This window comes from Marmota flaviventris, chromosome 11 (genome assembly GCF_047511675.1).
Source record: "Marmota flaviventris isolate mMarFla1 chromosome 11, mMarFla1.hap1, whole genome shotgun sequence".
In the NCBI taxonomy this organism is placed as follows: domain Eukaryota; kingdom Metazoa; phylum Chordata; class Mammalia; order Rodentia; family Sciuridae; genus Marmota; species Marmota flaviventris.
In genome coordinates, this window is record NC_092508.1 from 261,693 (window position 1) to 285,784 (window position 24,092).

At 59.2% G+C, this 24,092-nt stretch overlaps 1 protein-coding gene across 5 annotated transcripts; it reads right to left on the reverse strand.

Moving 5' to 3' along the window:
- Window positions 1-3,815: 3,815 nt before the first annotated feature.
- Window positions 3,816-24,092, reverse strand: D2hgdh (D-2-hydroxyglutarate dehydrogenase). 5 transcript variants are annotated; one of them, XM_071619441.1, is made up of 10 exons: window positions 24,038-24,092; window positions 22,711-23,059; window positions 17,741-17,798; window positions 17,047-17,186; window positions 16,188-16,381; window positions 15,124-15,292; window positions 12,957-13,100; window positions 11,925-12,067; window positions 9,438-9,603; window positions 3,816-4,699 (listed from the first exon to the last, which is right to left on the reverse strand). In XM_071619441.1, exons 2-10 carry the CDS (start codon window positions 23,048-23,050, stop codon window positions 4,440-4,442), a joined length of 1,614 nt encoding a protein of 537 aa, XP_071475542.1. In that variant the 5' UTR covers window positions 23,051-23,059; window positions 24,038-24,092; the 3' UTR covers window positions 3,816-4,439. The 5 variants fall into 5 exon arrangements, with proteins under 5 accessions (XP_071475542.1, XP_071475544.1, XP_027807558.2 ...); XM_071619443.1 differs by having other exon boundaries at window positions 22,711-23,055; window positions 24,038-24,088; XM_027951757.2 differs by having other exon boundaries at window positions 23,993-24,070.

Sequence of the window (24,092 nt, forward strand, 5' to 3'; positions counted from 1 at the left end):
CCCCACCCCCCCACTGGCACCAAGGCCAAATTTGGGGGCCAACAGAGGTGAGGCAAAGAACCTCACCCCCCCACTGGTGCATAGGCCTATCCACAGGTGTGGCTGTATGCTGGACCAGTAGTCAGTGACGGGTATGATCCAACTGCAGTGGTACCAACCTAAGACAGGAGGCTGACGCCCTGAGGTCAGCTCATCCGATGATGGGTAACAATCATATGTACTATTGGACAACCTAACAGGCACAGTCCCTAAGCCACATTGCTTGTTGTTTAATCAAACAGAAGGGGGGAGATGCTGAGAGCCACAGCCAGTCGGAATGGCCCCTGGCATTTTGCCAATAGTATTGGTTGAGAGGCGAGCCATTAGATGATGCTGGATTGATTCAATTGTATATTAGACCTTTACTGTCTGCCTAGGCCTGCTACTTTGGAGTTCTCGTGGGGATTCCTGGAGAGTTCGCATTGGTTGGGGAAGTGCTGGAGGGGGGATTTCCGGTTGGTGGTTCCTGGAGGAGCCGCGTGGCGTTCGGGAGAGTTCCCGGGGAGCATGTGTGGAGTGTGCTGGTGGAGTTCAGAAAGAAAGTTTGTTCCTGCTTCAGTGGCTCGTGATTTGTGCCCAGTCAGTATCCTGCCCCTATGAGGAGGTGCCATGGCCGTGGGCCGGCGCTGACAGGCTCACACAGGAGGGGCTTCTGTCCAGTGCACCGCACCACCCCAGGCTCAGTGAAATCCAGGAGAAGGACCCCTGCCAGCTGCCACAGGTCAGCACACACCAGTGCACACAGAGGCACAGAGGGCCACACCCCACCCACACTGTTTTGGCTGGTGCCTGACCCCAGTTCTCTTCTTTGCAGAGTTGTGGGGTTGGACACGGTTCACCCCTCCTGCCAGTCTCTCTAAATATCTCTGGCTACTCTCTCCCCATCTACCCTGCTGTCCCAAAGGCCCCAAAGCCACAAAGCCCAGGAGGTGGCTCTGGGCATAGGACACTCTGCCCATAAACAAAGGGGGTATCAGCTGACTTCCTGGGCCACCGTCCCACGGAGCACCTATCTGCACACCTGAGGCCAGCTAGGAGGGAGCAGCTCTGCCCAGCATGGACTAGTCAAGAGCCAGGAAGGCCAACTTCAGACCTGCCACAGGCACCTGGCAACATCCAGGGTGCGTCCTGGCATACCCAGGACTCTCACCCACCACCCCACAAAACACCCTTCTAGAAACTTCACTTTGACCCACTCTCTCCACAGGGTACTGAGCCCAAAGGCTGGGGCTGAGACAGGGCACCCATGTGCAGATCCCTGAGGTTGGAGGAGCCGACCTAGGACCCTCCATCAGGGCCCAGGAAGGAGCAGCAGAGGGTGTGATGGGCACCCACACTATGGCCCCAGGAAAAGTGACAAGTAGGGACTGTTCTGGGTGGCCCTACCAGAAACCTCCCCACCCAGTGCTGGGGGTGTGCTGGGTGTCTGGGGGCCCTCCAGGGCAGCCCCCCAGACACCAGAGCAACTCCAGCTTAGATTCCCCAACTGGCTTCAATTCCCATGAGCCACCAGGAGGGAGGCATGGCCACCAGGAGGATGATGTTAGGGACAGCCACTCCTGTAGGCCTAGAAAAGAGCAGGGATTTCCTGGGGTCACACATGCCCTGGGCAGCAGAGCAGCCCAGCAGCTGGGGCAGGGCAGCCACCACCAGAAGATATGCTGGCCCCATGAGCACAGCCCAGCTCCAGGCCTACTGCTGGCAGACACCGAGGCCCGAGCACATGGCCCCTGCCACCGGCAGCAGGTGCAGCCCACTCCCCAGCTACCTCTAGGGTTCCCCCACCTGCATACCCCACACTTCTCCAGGACTGAGACCACTGGGCCATGCTCTGGCTGGGGCGTCCTCCTTCCCAGAACCACAGGCCCCGCCAGGCTGCCCAGCGGGGCTTCCCCTTATGGTGCAGGTAAAATCAAGAGCCTAATCCAAACACAAAGCATTCCTCTGCCTACCGACTCCAAGACTTCCCTTCTGAGCCACACAGGGGCAGACCTCCTCCCCCCAACGCCCCCCCCCCGCCCCCCGCAGGCTGGCCCTGACATTCTGCCTGCCTGGCCCTCTAGAAGCGAGTGTGGCAGAGCCTGTGGCCTGAGTCTCCAATGCGGAGGGCACACCTCTGTCTCTGATGATGCCTGACCAGGGACAGGACACTGTCCTGTAGCTGCCAGGGGGGTGGAGGCTCCGGGTGCCCTCCATGGGACATCTGGGTCATTTCTTTTACTCCGCATCAGCCAGCAGATTCCAAGAGGTGAGTCATCTCCCTGAAGTGACAGGTCCTTTCACCTTTTCCTGCTACTTCTAACCGGTTTTTCTGGATGTGTGAAAACTGACGGCCTCTGACATGGATGAGTGATTACTCAGTACCAACATGAGTGGGCAGCTGGGTTTCCTGTCCACATGGCTCTGCCTTCAGGATGCACAGCTATTTACACACAACAAGAGCCAGGGCATCTAAGAAGCATCCCTCCCTGATGCATGAGCACCAGCAAGCCACCATGTGGCCAGCAGAGCAGGGAACAGCCAGGCCCCTGGGCCACTGTGAGCCCCACGGGTGCTACCAGGCAGTCAGCAGGGACAGGGCATGGCTGGCACGGGCAGGAAGCACCTGGCACATGCTCACTCTGGGCCCCACAGTCACTGCTCAGAGCAGCCTCAGGACCTTCCTCTCCAACACTCCAAGGCCCACACTCCACCCACATCCAGAGGCCCCAAGGAGGTCGGCTTCCAACACCCATCCCTCACCTTGGCAGGCACCAGTGTCCTCCCCGAGGGCAGAAGGTATCCAGACAGACTGTGACGCCACAGCCCTGTGCTGAGCCCAGGTCTCTGGGAGGGCCTCTGAGCCCTGGCTTCAGCCAGACACACTAGCCTCTGCTGACAACAGAGGTCAGCATGCAAACCAGGGCCGGGTTAGTGAGCCCCACCTGGCAGGTGACAGACCCCAGGTCTGAGGACAGTGGGACCCTGACTGGGCCAGCTAGTTGTGAGATATCCACACGAATAGGCAGAAAGACCTGGAGCTGCCCTGGGGGCAGAGCCCTGCAGGGCAGGGCTGGGTGGATGGGGCTCCCAGGATCGGTGGTATCCGTGACCCATTCTGGCCTACACCTGCCCAAACTCCTGTTCAGCAAGAGCCACAAGACCTGGGGCAGAGCCCACCTCTATCCCGAGGGCCAGAGGCTGAGTGGGGGGCTGTCAATAAGCTCAAAAGGGCAGATGCCAGGGCTTCATTCAGGGCATGTCCCATGCAGCATGCCCCAGGGAAGTCTACGCAGACCCAGCCAGGAGGGTAGGACATGGCCAGTCACAGAAGACTGAGCTGGCTCTTGGGCCAGCAAGTTGGGGCCCCTGGAGCTCAAGGACATGCCACCTGCTGGCCTGCACAAGGGCTCGAAAGGCTGGAAACTGACCCCTGACTCGTGTGCTGGACCCAAGACCAGAGAGGACACCCACCTCTTGCACGACATGGACGGTCAACAGCCAGAAGACCCTGGCCAGCAGGAGGCCTCTGAGGGGCGGCAGGGTGTGTCCTCCTCAGAGCAGCTTCCCCCAGTGCCTAGACCCCCTCAGGGCAGGGAAGGGGCTATCAGATCCAGCTCACTTGGGCCCATTGTGAGGGCCACACAGGACCCCAGGGGCTCAGCTCCCACCAGAGTGGACAGTGGGGCTCAGTGGATGGCCACTCTTGATAGCTGGCAGGCAGAGGCAGGCCCTGGGGTCCCACTGGCACCCGACATCCAGGTGGTGCACTCCATACAACAGAACCAGGAGAAGGATGTGATTACTTCACTTTTTACTGGAGATTCACAACGGACAGAAGAAGAAAGTATGTGTCCAGCCTCCCACACTGCCCAGGGACCACAGGTCAGCCAGCTGCAGAGCCAGGACCGCAGGGGCCTCCTCGAGTGCAGCACCTCTGTGCCAGGCCCCTCAGCCCCAACGCTGCCTGAGAAGCAGAGCCAGGTGAGGCATCTCCAGCCTGAGGCCTTCTAGAAAAGAATGACCTCGTCACCAGTCCCAGGCCTGCTCAACCCAATGGCCAGGTCCACCCAACACCCAGCACTCCAGGTCATCATGGTAATGTGGTTCCTCGGGGCTCGTCAGCCCTGCCCACGGCCTCTATGGGCACACTCCACCAGGGCTAGAGCAGGCCAGCTGGAGCCAGAGGGACTGGCCATGGAGCAGGACACCCGCCCACACAGCGGGCCTGTTTAGGATAAGCTGACAGCAGGCAAAAGGGTCAGCAGACCCTGGCAGCTCCATCTGCTCTGCTCACCCCACAGAGCAGCGAGCGGCAAGGAGAGGCCTGCCCGGGAGTCCTGTACCTTAACCCAGAGTTGGTTCCTGATCTCTCCAGCAGGGGGTGGTCTTTCCTGGCTGCACACCACAGTGGGGCCCCGTCAGGCCTGGGTGGGCAGCAACTTGTAGGGGTTCAGTATGCCCTTGGGGTCCAGCAGGGCCTTGAGCTGCTGCATGAGCTGCACAGCAGGGGGCGGCTTGCTGTAACGAAGGGCGTCCCTCTTCCTGAAGCCCAGGCCGTGCTCAGCACTGACACTGCCCCGCTGCCCTGCCGTCCAGGCATACACGTAGGGCTCCATGGTGTCCAGCAGTGCTGCGCTGAAGGCATCCACCGTCACGTTCAGGTGCAGGTTACCATCCCCTGAGGACAAGGATATGCAGTCAGCCTGGACAGGGACCCCAGACACTGCCCAAAGAGCCCTCCCCAGAGGGCTTCTGCATCCTCCCCAAGTAGTAGCCCTCCTGCCAGTGACCGCCCAGGAGAGTGGCTCTGTCACAGTTCTGTGGTGACAAAGTGGCCACCGTGCCCTGGGCTTCCAGGCCTCTCATGTCCACGCATTCATCTCCCCAATGATCCTTCCACCCATGTGGCCACCCTGAGGAGACCATTCCAGGGCTTCCATTTCCAGACAAGAGTGTCTGCTAGTCCCAGCCAGTGCCGCCATGCAGATCCTGAGGGCCTGACCACAGTGACAGGGGCAGGAGGCTCCACCTGGCCATCCCCAGCAGGGCCTCCTCTGAGGCCACCCAGCCAGGGCCAGTTCCTCTGCATGTCCTTCCCTGCTCAGCGAGCCCCCTCCGCTGCCTGGCCCTGGGCCCCCATGCTAGGACCCAGGACCCTGAACTAACTCAGGCCCACAAGCCTCCCCTCTGGGGCTGCACAAGAAGATCGGAGGCAAGGTCACCCTTGTCAGTGGCAGAAGTCACGGAGGCCAGGGTCACCACAACAGATGGAGAGGATGCAGAAGGCCGGGCAAGGATACAAACTAGAAGACACAGAAATGAAAGTCACAGATGAAAAGACGGCAAGATGGGGGACATGAAGCCACAGAAGAGCTACCCAGCAAACTGAGATTCAGACAGCCCAGCACAACCAGACTTGGTGTAGAGAGACGGCACGCAGGACAGGAGGACAGTCAGGGAAGTGCAGGAAGGACCTGTAGACTCGGGTGTGGGCAGAGGACAGGAGGGACTAGGAGGACCTGTAGACTAAGGTGTGGGCAGAGGGCAGGAGGGACTAGGAGGACCTGTAGACTAAGGTGTGGGCAGAGGGCAGGAGGGACTAGGAGGACCTGTAGACTAGGGTGTGGGCAGAGGGCAGGAGGGACTAGGAGGACCTGTAGACTAGGGTGAGGGCAGAGGGCAGGAGGGACTAGGAGGATCTGTAGACTAAGGTGAGGGCAGAGGGCAGGAGGGACTAGGAGGACCTGTAGACTAGGGTGTTCCCATTGGGAACATGTACTCACAAGCACATCCACCGGCGCCTTGTGGCCCACAAGACCCTGAGCTGAGTTGGAGGGGATGGAGGGGCTCCAGACCTTGCCCCCACACCTGCTGCAGCACTTCACCAGCAACCCCAACCACTGATGAACTCTGACCACTCTGAGGTACAGCTTCCAATCGTGGCAGCAGAGTCAGGCGGTGCCAAGACCAAACCACATCCTTGCTGTCCTTGCTCAAAAAGCCACTGAAGCAGACACCCAGATGACCAGGGAAGGGCCTGGGCACACTCAATACCCTCCCAAAGCCCAGTCAAGGCTGAGCAGCAGACGGGCCCCGTGGCTCCACAGCAGGAAGATCACAGGTGCTCCCACACAGGAGTCAGGGTCCGAGGGACGACAGGCTGAAGGTGGGAGACCTGGAGGGTGGGGTTCCAGAGCAGTGGGGACAATACGCAGAGACCAAACTGACCACCTCCTCACACTGTGGAAGTCCAAAAATCCTTGAAGAATGAAGACAGGTCAAGGGAAGAACAGCAGAGAATGACCCACAGAAAGGCAGCATCGGGTGAGACACAGGAGGGACCAGGGTGGTCCCATAGGGGAGGAAGGGGGTGAGACACAGGAGGGACCAGGGTGATCCCATAGGGGAGGAAGGGGTGAGACACAGGAGGGACCAGGGTGATCCCATAGGGGAGGAAGGGGTGAGACACAGGAGGGACCAGGGTGATCCCATAGGGGAGGAAGGGGTGAGACACAGGAGGGACCAGGGTGATCCCATAGGGGAGGAAGGGGTGAGACACAGGAGGGACCAGGGTGATCCCATAGGGGAGGAAGGGGTGAGACACAGGAGGGACCAGGGTGATCCCATAGGGGAGGAAGGGGTGAGACACAGGAGGGACCAGGGTGATCCCATAGGGGAGGAAGGGGGTGAGACACAGGAGGGACCAGGGTGATCCCATAGGGGAGGAAGGGGGTGAGACACAGGAGGGACCAGGGTGATCCCATAGGGGAGGAAGGGGTGAGACACAGGGAGGGACCAGGGTGATCCCATAGGGGAGGAAGGGGTGAGACACAGGAGGGACCAGGGTGATCCCATAGTGGAGGAAGGGGTGAGACACAGGGAGGGACTGGAGGTGGGGGTTGAACCACAGGGAGGGGCTGGGGGGTGAACCAGAGGGAGGGGCTGGGAGGGGGGGGTGAACCAGAGGGAGGGACCACGGTGAACCCGAGGGAGGGACCGGCGGTAAGACACAGGTAAGGACCAGGAGAGAACCACAGGTAGGGACCAGGCGTGTCCCAGAGGGAGCCTGTCAGCTGGGATGCCCACACACGTCCACCATCCAAGGCCTCCGCCCAGGTCAGGCCATATGCAGCCCCCAGCAGTAAAATGAAGAACTAGATGGAAAACACGAACCAGAGGGTCCGGAGCTAGAGGAAGAGAAGGAGGGACACAGAAGGCCAAGGAGGGCAAGAGGAGCCCACACCCTGATCCCAGCACACCACATCAGCCCTGCGGACGGCGGCTGGCCACTGATGGACAACATCTTCAGTCAAAGTCTCTGGCAGATTCCAAGCCCAAGGAAAAGGCCTGGGGGCTGCAGTGGCCGATGCTGAGGGGAGTGGGCCGAGGCCGTGGGGACAGAAGGCCCGACTCACAGGCCCAGGCAACAGTGTCAGCCCCCTCCTCAGAGCCTGCTTGCTGATGCAGAGATGAGGGTGGGTACCGCCAGGGGCCAGAGACCCCACCGGTCTCTGACGAAATGGAAACCTGCAGGGTCTGAGCAAGCTGACCCACCAGCTGCAGGGGGCACGTCCTTCCAAGTGCTCACTAAACAGTCCTGAAGGCTGTCCCCACCTGCCTCGGGCTCAACCCAGCCAGTTCCTGGCTACCAGGCAAGCGAGAGCAAGTCAGGGTTTTTTGGTGCTGGGGATTGAACCCAGGGAGGCTCTCCCACTAAGCCACATCCATGGTCCTTTTAATTTTTTATTCTGAGAAAGGGTCTTGCTGAGCTTCCCAGGCTGGTCTTAAATCTGGGGTTACAAGTGTGAGCTGGGGCACTGGCTTGATAGCCTTTAAAATAGCTAAAAAACACCTGATGTCTGGAAATACAGAAGCACATTTCTGCATAACGTGGGGCAAAGAAAACCTGAGAATGGAGACAGCAGGCATCTGGCCAGGAGGGTGGCAAGAGTAGCCTCCAAACACCAGCCAGCCCCAGCCCACCCAGCCCCGCCGCAGGGAAGCCGTCAGGCAGCGAGGCCAGGCCAAGTCTGTGCGGCTAGGAGAGGAAGGGACAGAGGACCGTCACCCACGCTGCCCGCATGGGGCAGAGGCGGAAGAAGAGGGAAGGGCGGCCAGCAGGTGGGCTCCTGTCACCACAGCCCAGGAAGCCTGTGTCACTTGTGCCGTGCCACACAGGTCCCAGAGCCAGCCATTTGCTTAAGTGACAGCAGTGTCCTCACTGGGCACTTCTGGGATTACGCTATTCCTGACAAAGAAATTAACAGAAATGCTAAACACAACACAACTGTGGGGGGCCTACTCAGGAATTCTAAACCCACGGAAGGGACAGGGCAACGCCCCGTGAGCAGGCCGTTCTCTTTAAGGGTAGAAAAAGGACCTAATGAAGCTCAAGCGGAAGAGCAAAGAACGCGACAGAGGGTGGGCAGAAAGGAGGGCCACAGGAAGTCGGCGTCCTCGAGGAGGGGCTGGGAGGCCAGGAAGGGACAGCTAGCCTAGCAGAACCCAAAGGCCCAGTGACCAACACCAAGGAATCGAGAGGGTCCTGAGCAGCCGCCCGGTACAGGGAACCGGAATTCCATCAGACGTGGACAAGTTTCTCAGGGAGAAATTCACCAAAACCAATTCCCAAAGAAAGGGAAAGTTCAACAAACGATAAAATTGATCCATCAGCACAAATGACAGCCCTCAAATAAAAACAAAAACCAGAGCCCCAGGCCACACGTCATCACTAGCAAACGCACCTGAGACAAGGTCGGGAGTGCCTGGCCTCTGAAGCATCTGCTATCCCCAGTCTAGGTATGTGCCACCTGCCAAATCCCAAACTTGGCCCCTAGGGCTGGGCGACTGGAGGGTTACTTGATGTCTCTGCGCTCCTTTACCATGGAGGAGAACCATGGCACCACCCCTCAGAGCTGTGCAGTGTGCACTGGGCCCTCACCCCTCTCCACAGGCAGCACCAGCACCTCACCTTTGAGACCTCCGGGAAGGCAGGAGCCAGCAGAAGGAGATCCCATTGCCCTGCCTCCCTGGAAACTGGCTTCTAGCACCAGGCACTGAAGGCCGTGGGAGTCCAGAGAATGGGCTATGTCCTGCTCCCAAAGCCCACCAAAGCTGGCACTGAGCAACTCGTCATGCTGCAAGGGTCAGGTGGGCTGGAGGAGCCCCCCGGAACCCCAGCCTGAGCCCTAAGTAGGTCTGTGTCCTCCTCCCTGCATCGAGCAGAGCCCAGAGTCTCAGCAGGCTGGGCCATGCACTGCACCATTACTAGTGCACATAGCCTTCTTTTCCAGAATGGCCAAGAGGAATGACCACTTGGGGCCTCCTCAATGGGCCTCTCCAGCATCATGAAGCCAGGACAGTGCACTCAGCTGCAGAGATGGCCACAGCTATCCGCATGGTTCACAGCTACTCACCCAGGTGCCCATAGCCCACCACATGCCTGGCTTGTGAGCCAAGGCGGGCACGCAGGTCAGTCACCAGGTCGTAGAGTCGCTCCACGGGGAGAGACACGTCATACTTGTACACATAGCCATCCCGGCTCAGCGCCTCCGTTATCCTCTCCCGCAGGGCCCACAGCGCCTAGGGCGAGAGAAGGAGCTGTCAAGACCCGGCTCGGCTGGGCCCCTGTGCCCAGCACAGTTAGCAAGTCCCACATTCCCGGGGTACAGGCATCAGGACCACGACCCAGGACCAGCCACAGGCTCATCCACAGCAGGACTAAGCACCGAGGGGCCCGAGGCTTCAAGATGCTGGGCAGCCCAGGGTCCTTCCAGAAGGGGAGAGCAGCAGGCGCAGCTCCCAGGGACAAGCAGCTGGGCAGGGCTGCTGCAGGGGGCCAGGGACGCTGGAATCCAAGTGGGGGCAGGGATGGGGCATGAAGGGGTAGGCAGTGCAATAGAGGGACCCAGCTTCAGGTCCTGGGCTGCTGAAGGGACCTGTGGGTGAGGTAGGGATGGGAGGGGTGGAGCACTGGCGGCTGGAACAGAGAAGCTGAGGTGGAGCAGGCAGGGCACTCCAGGGTGGGCATGGGCCGGGGCTGAGGGAGTGCCCCAGTGTGGGCATGGGCCAGGGACTGGTGGGGGTGCCAGGGGGAGGGCATTGGCCGGGGCTGGGGGAGCGCCCTGGGTTGGGCATGGGCCAGGGGCTGGGGGGCAGCACAGGGTGGGCATGGGCTGGAGCTGGGGGGTACCCCGGGGTGGGCATGGGCTGGGGCTGATGGGGGACAACCCGGGGTGGGCATGGGCTGGGGCTGTGGGGTCGCCCATCCACAAATATCCCTTCAATTCCAAAGAGGCTCTTCTACCCCCATCCAGAAGCCCAGTCACCTGGTGGCTTTCTTGGTTTTCTCCTGCTATTGGAAATCTGGAGCCACAAGGCCAGCAGGCCCGGAACCACCCCCAGACCCTGACCCCTATCTATGCTGGCCTGAGAGACCCACAACTTCAGGCACATATCAAGTGAAGTTTCAGAAAGATAAGAACTTTCAATGCTGAAAAGCAAACAATTCCACCAAACACCCACCGTGAGTCCAACCCCAGCTCTTGACCAACTCCTCTAGCCCCACCTCCGCAAGTCCAGCCCTCAGGAGGGTCCTCATGGACACTATTGCCCTCAGGCTCCTTCACCAGGACACCCTCTGCTCATCCCAGCAGCTACAACATCTGCTCTCCCTGTGGGCCACCCCTACCCCTCTGCTCTAGGCCCTCCACCCCTGGAACATTCTAGAACATGCAGGAACTAGAACTAGCTGCTCCTGCATCACCAGCCTGGCTCGGGCATCAACCTAGACTGGACCAGGATGAGGAGGGCTGGGGGCAAGCATCCAAGGAAACTGGTGGGCAGGTCACGCAGGCCTGTGGGTGCCTCCAGGATGAGTGCAGGCCCATCTGCTGCCCTCCCCAGAGACGCCCTCTGCTGGCTCATGCTACCTCAGGCCAGCAGCCTGCAGCCCCTGATCCTCCTCCCTCAGAGCCTGGAAGGCAGGTGCTGTGGCCAGGCCCCAGTAAGGGGCACGTGAAGTGGAGCTCATGACCAGAGGGAAAGGAGAGCTCTGGCCACAGCATCTGCCAAGCCAGCCAGGGGTCACAGGGGCACGCAGAGACTCCTGGCGGGTGCCGATGGACTCGCAGTCCTGGGCCAGCAGGCGGCCAGCCAGCACCCTGCTCAGAACCCCTGCCCCCCTCTTCCCCGAGGGCAGAATCACCACCTGAGGGGAGGAGTCATGGAGGTGAAGCCAGCAAGGGCAGAGGCCATGGAAGAGCCGGCTCACCCCAGGGGGGCTCATGGCTAAAGGCAGCCTGTGGGTGCCCTGCAGAGCTTTAGGGAACACAGTGGCTAGCTGCAGAGAGTCTTAATAAGGAGCTCTTCTCACCTGGCCAAAGCCCCATCCCACAGCAGGAGACCCTTACCCCTCCCCAGAGCCCTGACGCACCTTCTGGCCCCTGCTGGCCACTCACCACAGACAAGGAATCCCCATGGCCAGGGTCCTAGGGATGGCCCCATGGCTCCCACTGGGCCCTCCTCTTTCTCCTTCCTCTGCCCTCCAGGGTGAAGGTTTCTGGCAAGAGCATAACCTCTTCCTCTGGACACTCCTTCCCAGGACCCACGGCTCTTCCTGCCTGTCCATAGGAAAGCAGTCCACCCAGAGCTGCCACTGACCCACTGGCAACTGCACCACCAGCTCCTGGTGCTGGCCACACAGTACTTACTGCTCACCCTGCAGCTGAGGAGTGGGGATTTAAACATTGATGAAGATGACCTAGACACCAAGAACACATTTTCCATTCCAAAGAGGCTCTTCTACCCACATCCAGAAGCCCAGTCAGGTCTCGGCGCCACCCCTCATCTGCTGAGAGACTGTTTCCAGGCCCTGCACACAGACGGCAGGAGGGCATCAGCACCTGGGCTTTGCTCTCGTCTGTGGCCACGGTGCCGTCAGTCACCAGGCCTGAGCCCAGCACCTGCTCCAGAAAGCAGCCCAGCTTCTCGGCGTCATGCCCTGTGCTGGAGCCAGAGGTCTCGACCAGGAGGTAGAAGGCACTCTCTGGAAGGAAGCAGGAGACACAGAATGAGCAGGGTCCAGGCCGTCGCTGTCAGTCAGGGCCACTGCAGGCCAAGGCCCAGCCTCCCAGGTACAGCAGCTCTCTGGACAGGCCAAGGTCCAGAGGTTCAAGGCCATAGCCAGAAGCTCCCCCCTCAGCCGCAGTGCTGCAGGAGGACTCACGCTCTTAGCACAGCCCTCCAACTCCCAACCCCAGCACCCCACGGAAGGCTGCTGCAGTGAACACCCACGAGGGCCGCAACCTTTGGCCACTGCACCGAGGAACGTGCACTCCCTCACAAGGGCCTGCTGTGTGGGCTTTCAGAAGGTTCAGCTAGGTAGGAGTGCTGGCCATGCCTGTCATCCCAGCAGCTTGGGGGGCTGAGGCAGGAGGGCTGCGAGTTCAAAGCCAGCCTCAGCAACTTAGTGACACCCTGTCTCAAAATAAAAAATAAAAAGGGCTGAGGGTGTGGCTCAATGGTTAAGCACCCCTGGTTCAATCCATGGTACAAAAAAAGAAAAACCAAAAGGTTCCATTTTGCATTATTTATGGAGAAAAATTTCAAGTTTGGAGTTTTGTCAAGGCTACTGTGAATTTTGCTCTGCATTTATTGAAATTAATAAATGAGAATTTACTGAGTAACATCTCTCCCTTAAAACTACATTAATATTTCTTCCAGAATGACATCACAAGTTCATGCTACTACAGAGAGAACACCAGTGTGAAGGACAGTTGCTCACACAGGACGAACCACAGCCACATTGCACTCTGTCCAGAGCCCCTTCCCTGCTCAGGGACCCTCTGTCCATCCACGGCCTGTGAGCTCTTCAACATATCCCACGGCACAAGAGGAACAGGGGTAGGTGCTACCTAGCTACACAGGGCCAGTACCTTGCACTGGGCTGGCCAGGTGGAGATGCTGCTGGACCAGCTGCATGCACTCGGCATCCATGAACTCGAAGGCAGACAGGATCTCCCCCAGCATCCCCCTGCAGGTGCTGAAGGTCTGCAGAACCTCTGCAAAGCCTGGACAGCCTGCAAGGGTCACAGCGCATCAGAGGCATGCAGTGACAGTATGGAGAGCCACCCCACAGTCTGGCCAGGTCTCCCTTCAAGTAGCAATGCCACGAACCGGCAAGATTTGACTCCAGGAAACACCTGGCAAGCTGGCCAACATGGACATCTCAAGGTCACTGCCAGTGTCCAGATCTGGAAAGAAAATGCCTTAGAACCACCATGCAGCATTCAGGACAGTGGTGGAATCAGAGGGACTTGTCCTGAAGAGCCACAAGCAATGCCAAACAGGGACATCTGGAAACAGCTGTTTCTTAACATGACCATCCACTCCCAGGAACTCACCCAGGACATGGTTACTGGACATTTGGGACTTTGCCAGTGCTGAGGTGGGGGAACCACCATCAGCTGGCCACCAAGTGTGGAGGCAGAAAGGAAGCAAGTGGACAGGAGGGAGGTAACAGCTTCGACCCTATGGAGGCGAGCATGTGCCCAGGCCTCAGGAATGACCAATGCCACCTGGAAGAAGCAAGGACCAGTCCTCTCAGCAAAGGCTACTCCACCCCTGGCTTCCAGGGACCCCACAAGCAGTCCTTCCTGGGAGCTGCGCACATGAGGATGCACAGTACCACAAACAAGAACCAGAAGAAACCAGACACTAAAACAGTCCCCACACACTCAGAGAGAGTGTGAACTGTCCAATCATGAAACATGGTTAAAAAAAAAAAAAGTTCTCTGTGCTCAAAGACAGAAACACAGAAGTCGAACACACCTGAGATGTACAGGGAACTATGGAATGCAACAGCACACGTCTGAAGAAGTGATAAGACTTCTAGAATAAAAACTATGATAATCACATCTGACGCTCAGCAGGGGGCAGAGGCCATCTGCAAAGTCTGACATCACTTTAAAGGCAGCAGAAGGCGGCATCAGTGAACCAGATCACAGCACAGGAGACAAGCAGACACAGATGGCAGGCAGGTCAAGACATGAGGACAGGCTGGGAGGTTCCCTGCTATGCCCACCTCCTCCCCCAAAGGAGAGGACCACACCGGCTGCCCTTCAGGCGATATGGCCACAAATTTCCAAAGCCACAGGCCTGAGAGGTTCAACAACTGCAGAGGTGAAGAGATATGCACAACACAGCAAAGACCTCAGAAGACTAAAGGAAAAGAGAAGGTGGCCCAGGTAGGAGCATCAGAGAGAAGGTCCTCCCTCCCAACACACACGGAGCCAGCAGCTGGTGAGCGACACTGTCAGTAGATGGAGGAAGCAAGGGCCAGGCTGCCGCTGGACACCAGTGAGTCTCAGGAGCAAGGGAGCGCAGGCAGTTCAGATGCACCCAATGCACAGGGCAGCCCTCAGGAAGTGCCAGGACAGACGTGCAGGACGAGACCCAGGTGGAATGCCTAATGCAGCAGCCAGGGAGCAAGACAGTGCCCACGAGGTCATGGAGACCACCAGGGCGGATTCAGAAAAATGTGGCAGAATCAGACACTCTCTGAGGAGAGGCAAATGGGCCTCTGCAGGAGCCCTAAACTCTCAGCAGGCCACCTGGTAGGTGAGCACATCCTCCGTGCTCTCCAGAGGACTGTGACCCAGCAGCAACAAAGCCATGCCAGATAGCTGCCGATCCAGATGGAGGCAGGGACAGGCATGGTGTGACAGGAAGTGGGGCCTGGACTGAGGCCCGGGGCCTCTGGGGAACACTTGAGGTGTGCTGCTGGTGCACAGAATGGGAAGAAGATGGTTCCTTCCCCTCACAGGAGGTTACCAACTTTCCCACGGCTAAGAGAGGAACCTCACCCCACATGCCACTTCAGCCCCAGCACACTGGGGTACAGGAGCCCAGCACCTCCATTCCGTCACCAGAGGCAGAGCAAGGCTTCCAGTGCAGAGCCTGCTCTGTGGACAGGAAGGCCAGGCCCAGACCCTGGCACTCCTCTGTCCCCATCCTTGCACTAACAACCTGGCCCAGGGATCCAGCCCGAGCAGCATGGGCCGGAACTGCCCCCCAGCTTGACAAGCAAGGCGAGATGCCTACCAAGAAAAGCCACATTCACAGCCTTGGGTCTGGGCGGGCACAAGATGGACACAGCGGTGATGACCCCCAGGGTGCCCTCCGACCCAATGAACAGCTGCTTCAGGTCATAGCCTGTGTTGTCCTTCCTCAGGGAGGTCAGGCAATCCAGGACAGTGCCATCAGCCAGCACCTAGGGAGGAGAGAGAAGCCAGCCTTCACACACTGACCATCTCCCAACAAGTGACTTGCTGGTCTGCAGCTCCATCCTCCTCCCCCTCTGGCCATTACACAAGGAGAGCCAATCTTATCTCAGGGCACCCAGAAAAGGTAGCCACTCCTGAGCCCAACTGCCCCAGCCTCAGCAGTTAAAGAGCAAAATGGGCCTAGGTGAGACAAGGGTGGACCCACCCAAGCCCTGTGAGGGAAGAGTTCTTCCCAACTGGAGCCGGAGCCAGCCTCCCATCACCACACAGCAGAGATGCTGACTGCCCAGCTGCAGTGGCCGCCTGAAACAGGACAGGAGGCACAACTATGGGGACAGGGACCTGGGGACCAAGGGGCCTGTATGGAGAGCTGCCTGAATCCTGCTGGCTGTGCCAGAAGACAGTCTCACGGATGCAGTGCCAGAGCGCAGGAGCTAACACGCAATCAAATACTACACAGCACAGAACACACAGCCAGGAGCCTGTGTCAACCTGGGAGACAGAGCAGAAGCCACAGGGCACCAGAGGACGGGGCAGGGTCCCTGTGGCTCTGCTGGCTGGCCTTGGCTGACCATTCTTCCCACTCTGACTCCTGGGAGACTGGCCCAGGCAGCGTCCCAGGGCTAGTCAGGTAGACTAGGAGGCGGTAACATGGTGTCATGCAGGAAGCCAGAGTGGGGGCCCCTCAGCTCCACAGTTGTGGCAACCTGCAGGTCCCCAAGGGGCCTGAGCCAAGGGCTGTTAAGATGGGCTCTTTGATATGCAATGTGGCTGCCAGCTTAAGGTGGCCTTGTGCACCAGCACCTCTGCCTAGGCCTGGGAAGAGCCCAGGAGAAGCCAGGACACCTGGGGTGGGGTCCCACACTGCTGGCCCCAGCTCACCACTTCCAGGCCCAGCACAGTCCCATGCAGGGAGCCGTATCGCAGAAACCGCAGGCCGCCCGCGTTGGTAGCCACGTTGCCCCCAATGTGGCAGCTGCCCTTGGCTCCCAAGTCCAGCGGCATGACGAAGTCCCGCTCCTGCACATACCGGCTCAGTCCCTCCAGCACACACCCTGCCTGGCAGGTCAGGATTCCTGCAGAGAGCAAGCAGGGCCACCCTGGGCTCCGGCTCCCAGGCCAGCCAGAATTCCACTACTGGGCTACCCCACAGCTGGCCACTCACAGCCAGGCAGAGCAAGAGGCCTCTGGCCCGCCTCCCCCAGACTCCAAGGCCCCTCTGTGACTGCAGAAATGCTGGAGAACTCCCCCCGCCATCTCTCTCTCTCTCTCACACACACACACACACATACACACACACACACACACACACTCAGGGCTGAGAAAACTGTCACATGGCAGCCGACCTCAACTGAGGTGACTCTGCCCCAGGACCAATGACATCTGGACTGGTGGTGGGAGGAAGCCTGCCTCTTGAGACCCTAGTCACAGGTGTGGCCAGCACAGAGATGACCCTGACAAATGCCCCAGAGCAGACCCAAGGTCCTGTCACTCCTATAACCACACCTCACCACCCTCCAGAAAGGCCATCATGCCCAGAAAGTGCCAGGGTCCAAAAGGACCAGAGTGACAAGCTCACATCATACCAGGCATCCAAGCTACCCCATGGCAGACCCACCCAGAGGGCCCAGGTGGCAGCCGTGCACCACCGCTGGTCCCTCCCCAGTCGGGGACACGTATCCACACACAAAGGCCTGCCTGCCTAAGCACACTCCCCACCACTGAGGGCCACGTGGCTTACCAGACACAGTGTTGAAGCTGGTGACCTGGTTCATGAGGGCAGTGGACAGGATGATTTCATCAAAGACAGGGACGCTGCCCCCCACCAAACCTGTGTTTCCACCCTGTGGGTTCACGGCCAGGTTCCTCTCGTGGCAGTACCTGGGAGAGCACAGGAGGGGCATGGGGCCAGCATCTCTGCTCCCAGTACTGCCCGCAAGGGACATGCTACATGCAAGTATGCCCCCAAAGCTGATCCTCAAGGCCCTCCCTCCACCTGCTGGCCACCCCCCTCCCAGCATGCTGTAGGCAACCACACAGGCAGAGGGATCCTGACTGGCCATGTGCCTGCAGGGACAGACAGTCCTAGGCGCCTGGCCAGCCCCACACTTGCAGGTCTGCAGCCACCCTCAGCCCACCACTCCAGCCCTGATCTCATGTGCTGTCTACTCCCCACCCTGGGACCTCAGAGTCATCTATGGCTGCTCCTCCACAACCAGGCCTACTTGGCAAAGCCTGAAGCAAGGGCTCCCAGGGGTAGGAAGCAGAGGAATGGGTGCTCCTACCCCAGGGCAATCTGTCCATGCACATCAAGTCAACCTGAGGGGCAGGAGCATGGGGCCAGTTCAAACTGCAACATGAAAGTCCCCAAGTGACCCTGCCTGACACATGTGACAGCACCCATGCAACCACGGGAACACCAGCCCATCTGTTACCTGAGGATGCGGGACACCTCCTCCGACGTCCGGGGTCGCAGCAGCACCTTGCTACAGCCTATGACAGAGGTGGGTAGCCAGCACAAAGGACAGCAATTCCCAGGCACCCAGCACATCCCAAAGGGCGTTCCCCACAGGCCCTCACTGGTCGTCGTGGCTCAGGCCCCAGTACACAGGTGCAAGAGCAAGCTGTTCAAAGGTCCCGGGGGACACACAGGGGCAGGGGCCGGGCCAGTGTGCTGTGGCTGTGAGTGCTGGCAGGGGGGCTCCCCATGCCCAGCTGCTCTGTCAGCAGTGAAGGCCATCTGAACCCCACAAGGGGCTTCTCCAGTGCACGGTCCTTGGAGACCTTGGAGACTGCAGCCTGCTGCTCCTGGGACTCTCACCTGCTGACATTAGATGCGCCAAGTGTCCCACCTGCGGTCACTGCGACGGCTGGCAGTCCATGCCCTTCTAACCACTCACCCTACTCTTTCACCTGGCCCTGCTCCCTCCCAGGACTCGTTGGTCCCGCTGCCTGCTCTCACAGGGCAGCTCCTGGGTTCTTCTCCCATTGCTTGGGCTTCATTCTTGCTGCCTGTGACTCTCTGTGGCCCAGAGACAGTGGTGGGAGCCCTTCTAAGCTGCAGGGTGGCATTCCTGAGCACTGCCACCCAGCATGGTGGGCTTTCACCTACCCTTGCACCTCTCTGGGGTCTCTAAGGTGGCAGAGGCCCTGGGAGAAGCCGTGGCCAAGCTATGGAACAGGCCCCTGCTTACTTCTGGACTCTGAAGGCACGCGTTGGCTTGTCAAGCACACCTGCTGCTGGGTGGGCTGCCATCCTGCACCGGGCTCTGTGCCACCAGAGCTCCTGCCGGTGCACTCGGAACACTCTGCCCGGCACAGCCTGGGCTGGGTGGGCAAGAAACCCCAAGGAATCTGCATCAGGGTCCAGGCGGACACAAGTGCCCACCGAGAGAATGCCCCTTGCAGGCAGAGGAGAGTGTCCATCGCTAACAGGTAGACATGCAACAAGGGACACAGGACCATCCACTAAAAGAACAGAAGTCAGGAGGCAGGAACCAGGGCCCAGGAGGAAAACACCCAAAGCCGTAGAGTCCAGCGGGAAGGGGGGAATCCGCCCCAACACTTCCCGGCAGGACGCCCACCACAAGGGGCCCCTCCTCCTCTCCCCTGGCCACATTCTCACCACTCCAGCCCCCAGGTGCTTCGCCATCCTCTGGAGTTTGTGAAGACCAAGAAGCACCTCCCAAACTTTCATCAGCCTGGCCAGGGCCCCATCCTCTAGAAGCCGCCACAGAGGCTGGCCTGAATTCTGGCCTCCACTTCCAGAGCTGAACACTAGAGCCTCCACCATCTTTCCAGCAGCCCCCAAGGATGGGGCTCCTCATGCACTTCCTTTCTCCCAGGCCTCCCACGGCCTATCCCACCACTCACCCAGCTGGCGCCCCACCACTGTCCCAGCCCTGGCACCCCAGCTCTCCTCCTGGTAATCTCCTTGGGCCTAGTGTCCACACAGTGAACACTGACCCGCTGCCTATTTTTGTAAACAAAGTCGGTAGACGCACGCACACCAGGTCCGTCTTTATCCATGGCTGTCTTCACGCTGCAGCAGCAGTGCTGGGCATCTGCAGAGGCCACAGGCCTGCAGGCCTGAAACGCTGACTATCGAGTGGTGGTTGGGTTGTTCTTTCTTGCGGGGGAGGGGAGGAGGGTATGTTGTGGTGCTGGGTGTTGGACCCATTGCACTAGACTCCAGTCCTTTACTTTTATCTCCAGATCGGGTCTCTATGTTGCCAGGATGGGCTGCAAGTGCTCCAGCCTCAGCTTCTGTGTTGCTGGGACCTCAGCATGGCCACCACACCCAGCTCCACCATGCAGCTCTGTAGAGGCTTTTACTGGCCAGCCACACAAACCCTCCCAACACCAAGGGCTCCAGCACCCACGTCAGCGGCTCGGGGCTTACGGTGCACACCTCAGGAACTTCCAGGCCAAGCGCGGTGTACCCCAAACACCATGCTGACTTTCCAGGTTGGTCCTCACACTCCTCGCCAACCTGGCCAGAGCCAGGACCCTGGTTCCAAACCCACGCCGGACTGCACCTCCCTCTCCCACACAGACTGTTAGTGACAAATGCCTGAGGAAAACAGAGGAGGAAAGGTTCATTTTGCTCAGGTTCCAGAGTTCTCAGCCCATGATCAGCCAGCTCACTACTCTGGGCAGGTGAGGCAGAGCCTCACAGCAGAAGGACATGGCAGAGGAAAGCCCTCCAGGGCACACACCAGTGACCCACTCCCTGCAACTAGACCCACCACCTAGGGCTTCAATCCCCTCCCAATAATGGCATCAAACACAAATCCACTGATGCACTGATCCAGCCCGATGTCAGCACCCTCAGGTCCAGTCACATCCTGAAGGCCGCACCTCTATCACTGACGCACTGAGGACCATCCTTCAACACACCTGGGACATTCCAGAGCCAAACCACGACAGATCTGGGTCCCCCGTCCCCACTGCATCACCAACTCACTTCACTGAGTGTGCCCTGCCCGGCACACGCGACTCTCCACCACCGGCCTCTGCACCCACCGCCCACCTCCCCTCTGCCCCTGCCCCACCCCTGTGTCCTGCCCCTCCTGGTCATTCCCATGGACTCCTAACCTGCTGGAAGTCTCTCATCTTAAAACTAAAGAGGAAAAGAAGACTGCTCCCACCTGCTCCCACCCCCCTCCCCTGGACAGCCACGCCACGAGACTCCAAGTGCATACCCTCCAGCCCAGACACCATGCCCACACTGGCTCCCGCCGCACATCTCTCTGTCACGCCACCAGTGACGCCATGGCTCTGGTCTCACCTGTGGCCGCCACACCACACACCACCTCCCTCCACAGCACACTCCCCCAGCTCTCCTCCTGCCCTTGGCCTTGCCTGCCCCCTCTCCTGCTCTCCGCTGACTGTGGGCACCCAGCTGTGGGACCCTGGCTCCCAGCTGGGCCCCTGCCCTGGACTCCAGACTGTCCCTCAGCCCAGTGGGTCCTCTGGCCAAATCCACCGCAACATGTCCAAAACCAAGCTCTTGGTTCCCCCAGCAGACCTGCTCCCTGTGAACCCTCCTCTCAGTAAATGGGGATTCCCACTGTCCGACCACACCATGATCCTCCTCCTCTGTGCTCAGACCTTCAGCAAGCCTAGGGACCACATCCTCCAAGCACTCTGCAACCTGCCATGCCTTCTGCCTCCACCAGCCAGGTCCCTAGCCCCCATACTCTTCTTCTGAAGCCCCAGATTCCCCCAGAGCCTGTCCCACTAGCTCCTCTCCACTCAAGGTCTCTCAGCGGCTTCCCACCAGCTCAGAGGAGAAGACAGGGCTTCATGGCCCTCCAGACTTGCTGGCCAGCCCAATCCCTCTCCAACTGCCCTGGTTCCAAGGAGCACAGAGGCTTTATGCTGCCTGCTCCCACTCCCAGGTGTCCTTCCAGACGTGCTCGAATGGAGGCACCCCACTTCATCCACACTCTTGAAAGCCCTGGGAACAGCCCCTCGCCCATCAGGACAGCAGCTACTGGCCCCGGGTGCCGGCAGGGTACAGAGCCCAAGACTGGAGCAGCTGGTGTGGGGTTTGCAACGTCCACCATGCAGCACCCCTGAGGTGGCACGCACCCTTGTGCAGAGGACACTTAGGCTGCCTAGGGCTCCCAGCAGGGGTACAACATGGCTGAGCCTCCAGGTACCTGCCTCCTCAGTGGGCAGGGTATGGCAGGGGAACCCTGAGTGCCCACTGAGGGCACTCCTGCATGGGAAAGTGGCCCATGACTTCAGTGTGTGCTGCCACCCCTTAGGGCACAGCCCCTGGACCACCTGAGCCTCCAAGACCTTGGCACCACACTTCAGCACGATGTGGTCTGGAACCTCACTCGGGTCCTCACAGTTTGGGAAATCTGCCCCGTAACAGCACAAGCTTGCAGGAGCAGGGCTAGCCTGAGAACCTGGGCTTCCAGGTTAAATGTGTCATTTTGTTTTCAACTGTTCTCCATTGCTTTTCTGCTACCTCTCTTCACTATTGCAGCAATAATCTCATGTTGGTTTTTTAAATCATGTCAACAGGCCAGGTGTGGTGGCCATAACTGTAATCCCAGTGCCTTAGGAGGCTGAAGCAGGAGGACTGCAAATTCAAGGCCAGCCTGGGCAACTTAGCAAGACCGACTCTCAAAATGGAAAATCTAAAAAAGACTCAGGATAGCTCAGTGGTAAAGTGTCCCTGGATTTAATCCCCAGTACCAAAATAAATAAGTAAATAACAAACCAGTGTGAGCATGCAAGCTGTGTATTATCTCTGAACCACTTCAAAAGAGAATATGAACCACTGTGATCAAGAGGGTCGGGACCTCGGGCACTAGGGACAGGTGTGGGAGGAGTAAGCAGGCAGTGGCCAGGCCAGCAGCCCTGCCTCTTACTCTGCTGGGCTACCTGGACCCCAAGAGACATGTCCACGTCCCCAGGAACCTACATGAGTATCCTTCTATGGAAAGGCTCTTGAAAGAAGCACTAAGAACCGAGATGAGGTCAACCTATGTCAGGTGGGCCCTGAACCCAGCACAAGGGTCTCACTCAGATGCAGGAAACACAGACGCAGAGGGGCCATGGGAAGCTGAAACAGGCTGCAGTGCTGCTGCAGAGAGCTAGGAGCTGGAGAGGCAGGAAGGCCCCAGAGACTCAGCACCCCTTCTGACCAGGCTTCTGGTCTGGGGCTCTGAGACCTCTGTGTGGTCTTGGATCACGGCAGTCCCCAGAGGAGAAGACAGGTGCTTGTCAGACCAGCCAGGGCCCGTGCCAGCTCTCGACCTGCAGATGTCACACACCCACAAGAGGACTTCAGCGGCACCACAGCTCGGCTCTTCTCCGGAGGCAGGAAAGGCATGTGACAGTGACCCACGCTTCCTGGCTGCATTGCCCCAGGGTCCTGACTCACCTCGGGCTGTCCTCAGCCAGTCCACATTAGACACCTCCAGTTCTTCTGGGTCTGTGACAACTCTGCCGGGGACAATGCGCTCAAAAGCTGCCAGGTCCTCCTCAGACACCACAGAGAATGGCAGCCGCTGCACAGGGTAGCGCTCCTGGGTCAGCATCACCTCCGGGGTGCAGGAGGACACTTTGGAGAACATGCTGCAAGCCAGGGGGCCAGACGCTCCCCCAGGGCACCCTGGCCCCCTCTTCGGCCGCACCAAGGCTCTGAGAGTACACGTTGTCCTCCACCACCCTGGAGAGGCCCAGAGGCCCACAGACCATCTTGGCACACGACACAGCACCATGGCTTCTGCCTGAAAAACAAGGGATTGGGGGCTGGGGTGGCAGAGCACTTGCCTAGCATGAGCACTGGGTCGGATCTCCAGCACCATGTTAAAAAAAAAAAAAAAAAACTATTTAAATAAACAAAAGTATTGTGTCCATGCACAACTAAAAATATAAAACATAAAATAAATTTAAAAAATTAAGACAAAGGACTGGACCTGCAATTTGGGAACACTGGCGCAGTGGAGAGTCCCTCCCAGCCACAGTAGCACGAGGAAGCCCTACAGCCCACAGCACATCCTCTCTGGAGAACTCAGGTGAGTCAGGGGGCAGAACAAGCCTGGAGGGGAGGCAGGGAACCTGGCGCTGGGAGGAAGCTGCCCTGGGCCCCAGCGTGGCCACCCTGCAAAATTCACTAGTGGGAATCCACGGCAGGGACACCTGCAGCAGGCACCTTCTCTTGGTGTTATACTTTCACCTCCATTTTTCTGGAACCAGGGATCGAACTCCAGGCACTGGGCCACCTCCCCAGCCCTATTCTGCATGGTAGAGACAGGGTCTCACTGAGTTGCTTGGCGCCTCACCTTTGCTGAAACCGGCTTTGAACTCACCATCCTCCTGACTCAGCCTCAGGAGCCGCGGGGGTTACAGGCGTGCACCACTGACCCTGGCCCCTTGACCTCCTCCCAGGCCCCTTCCCCTCAGAGCCAAGCCAGATCTAGGTACCAGGGGAAAGGGCAGGTGCCACTGCACTGTGCCCGAAATCAGCCACAGGCGCTTTCCCCCGTTTCACCTGTTCCGCTACAAGTTTAAGATGCTTTCATCGTTACCGAAAAAGAAGAGCCGAGGCACCCACCCGCAATCCCGCTGCTAGGACCCCTCCCCGGGACGCCTCGGAACCCGAGAACACCCCAGGACCGCCCCAACCGTGACCCCGCCCACCAGAGACAGCCGCCCCACACCTTCGCGCGGGAAAGCCCCTCAGCGCCACCCGCCAGGGCTCCCACCTGCGGCGGCTCACAGCCTAGCGACCCGGAAGAGCCGCGCACAGGCCCCGCCCCC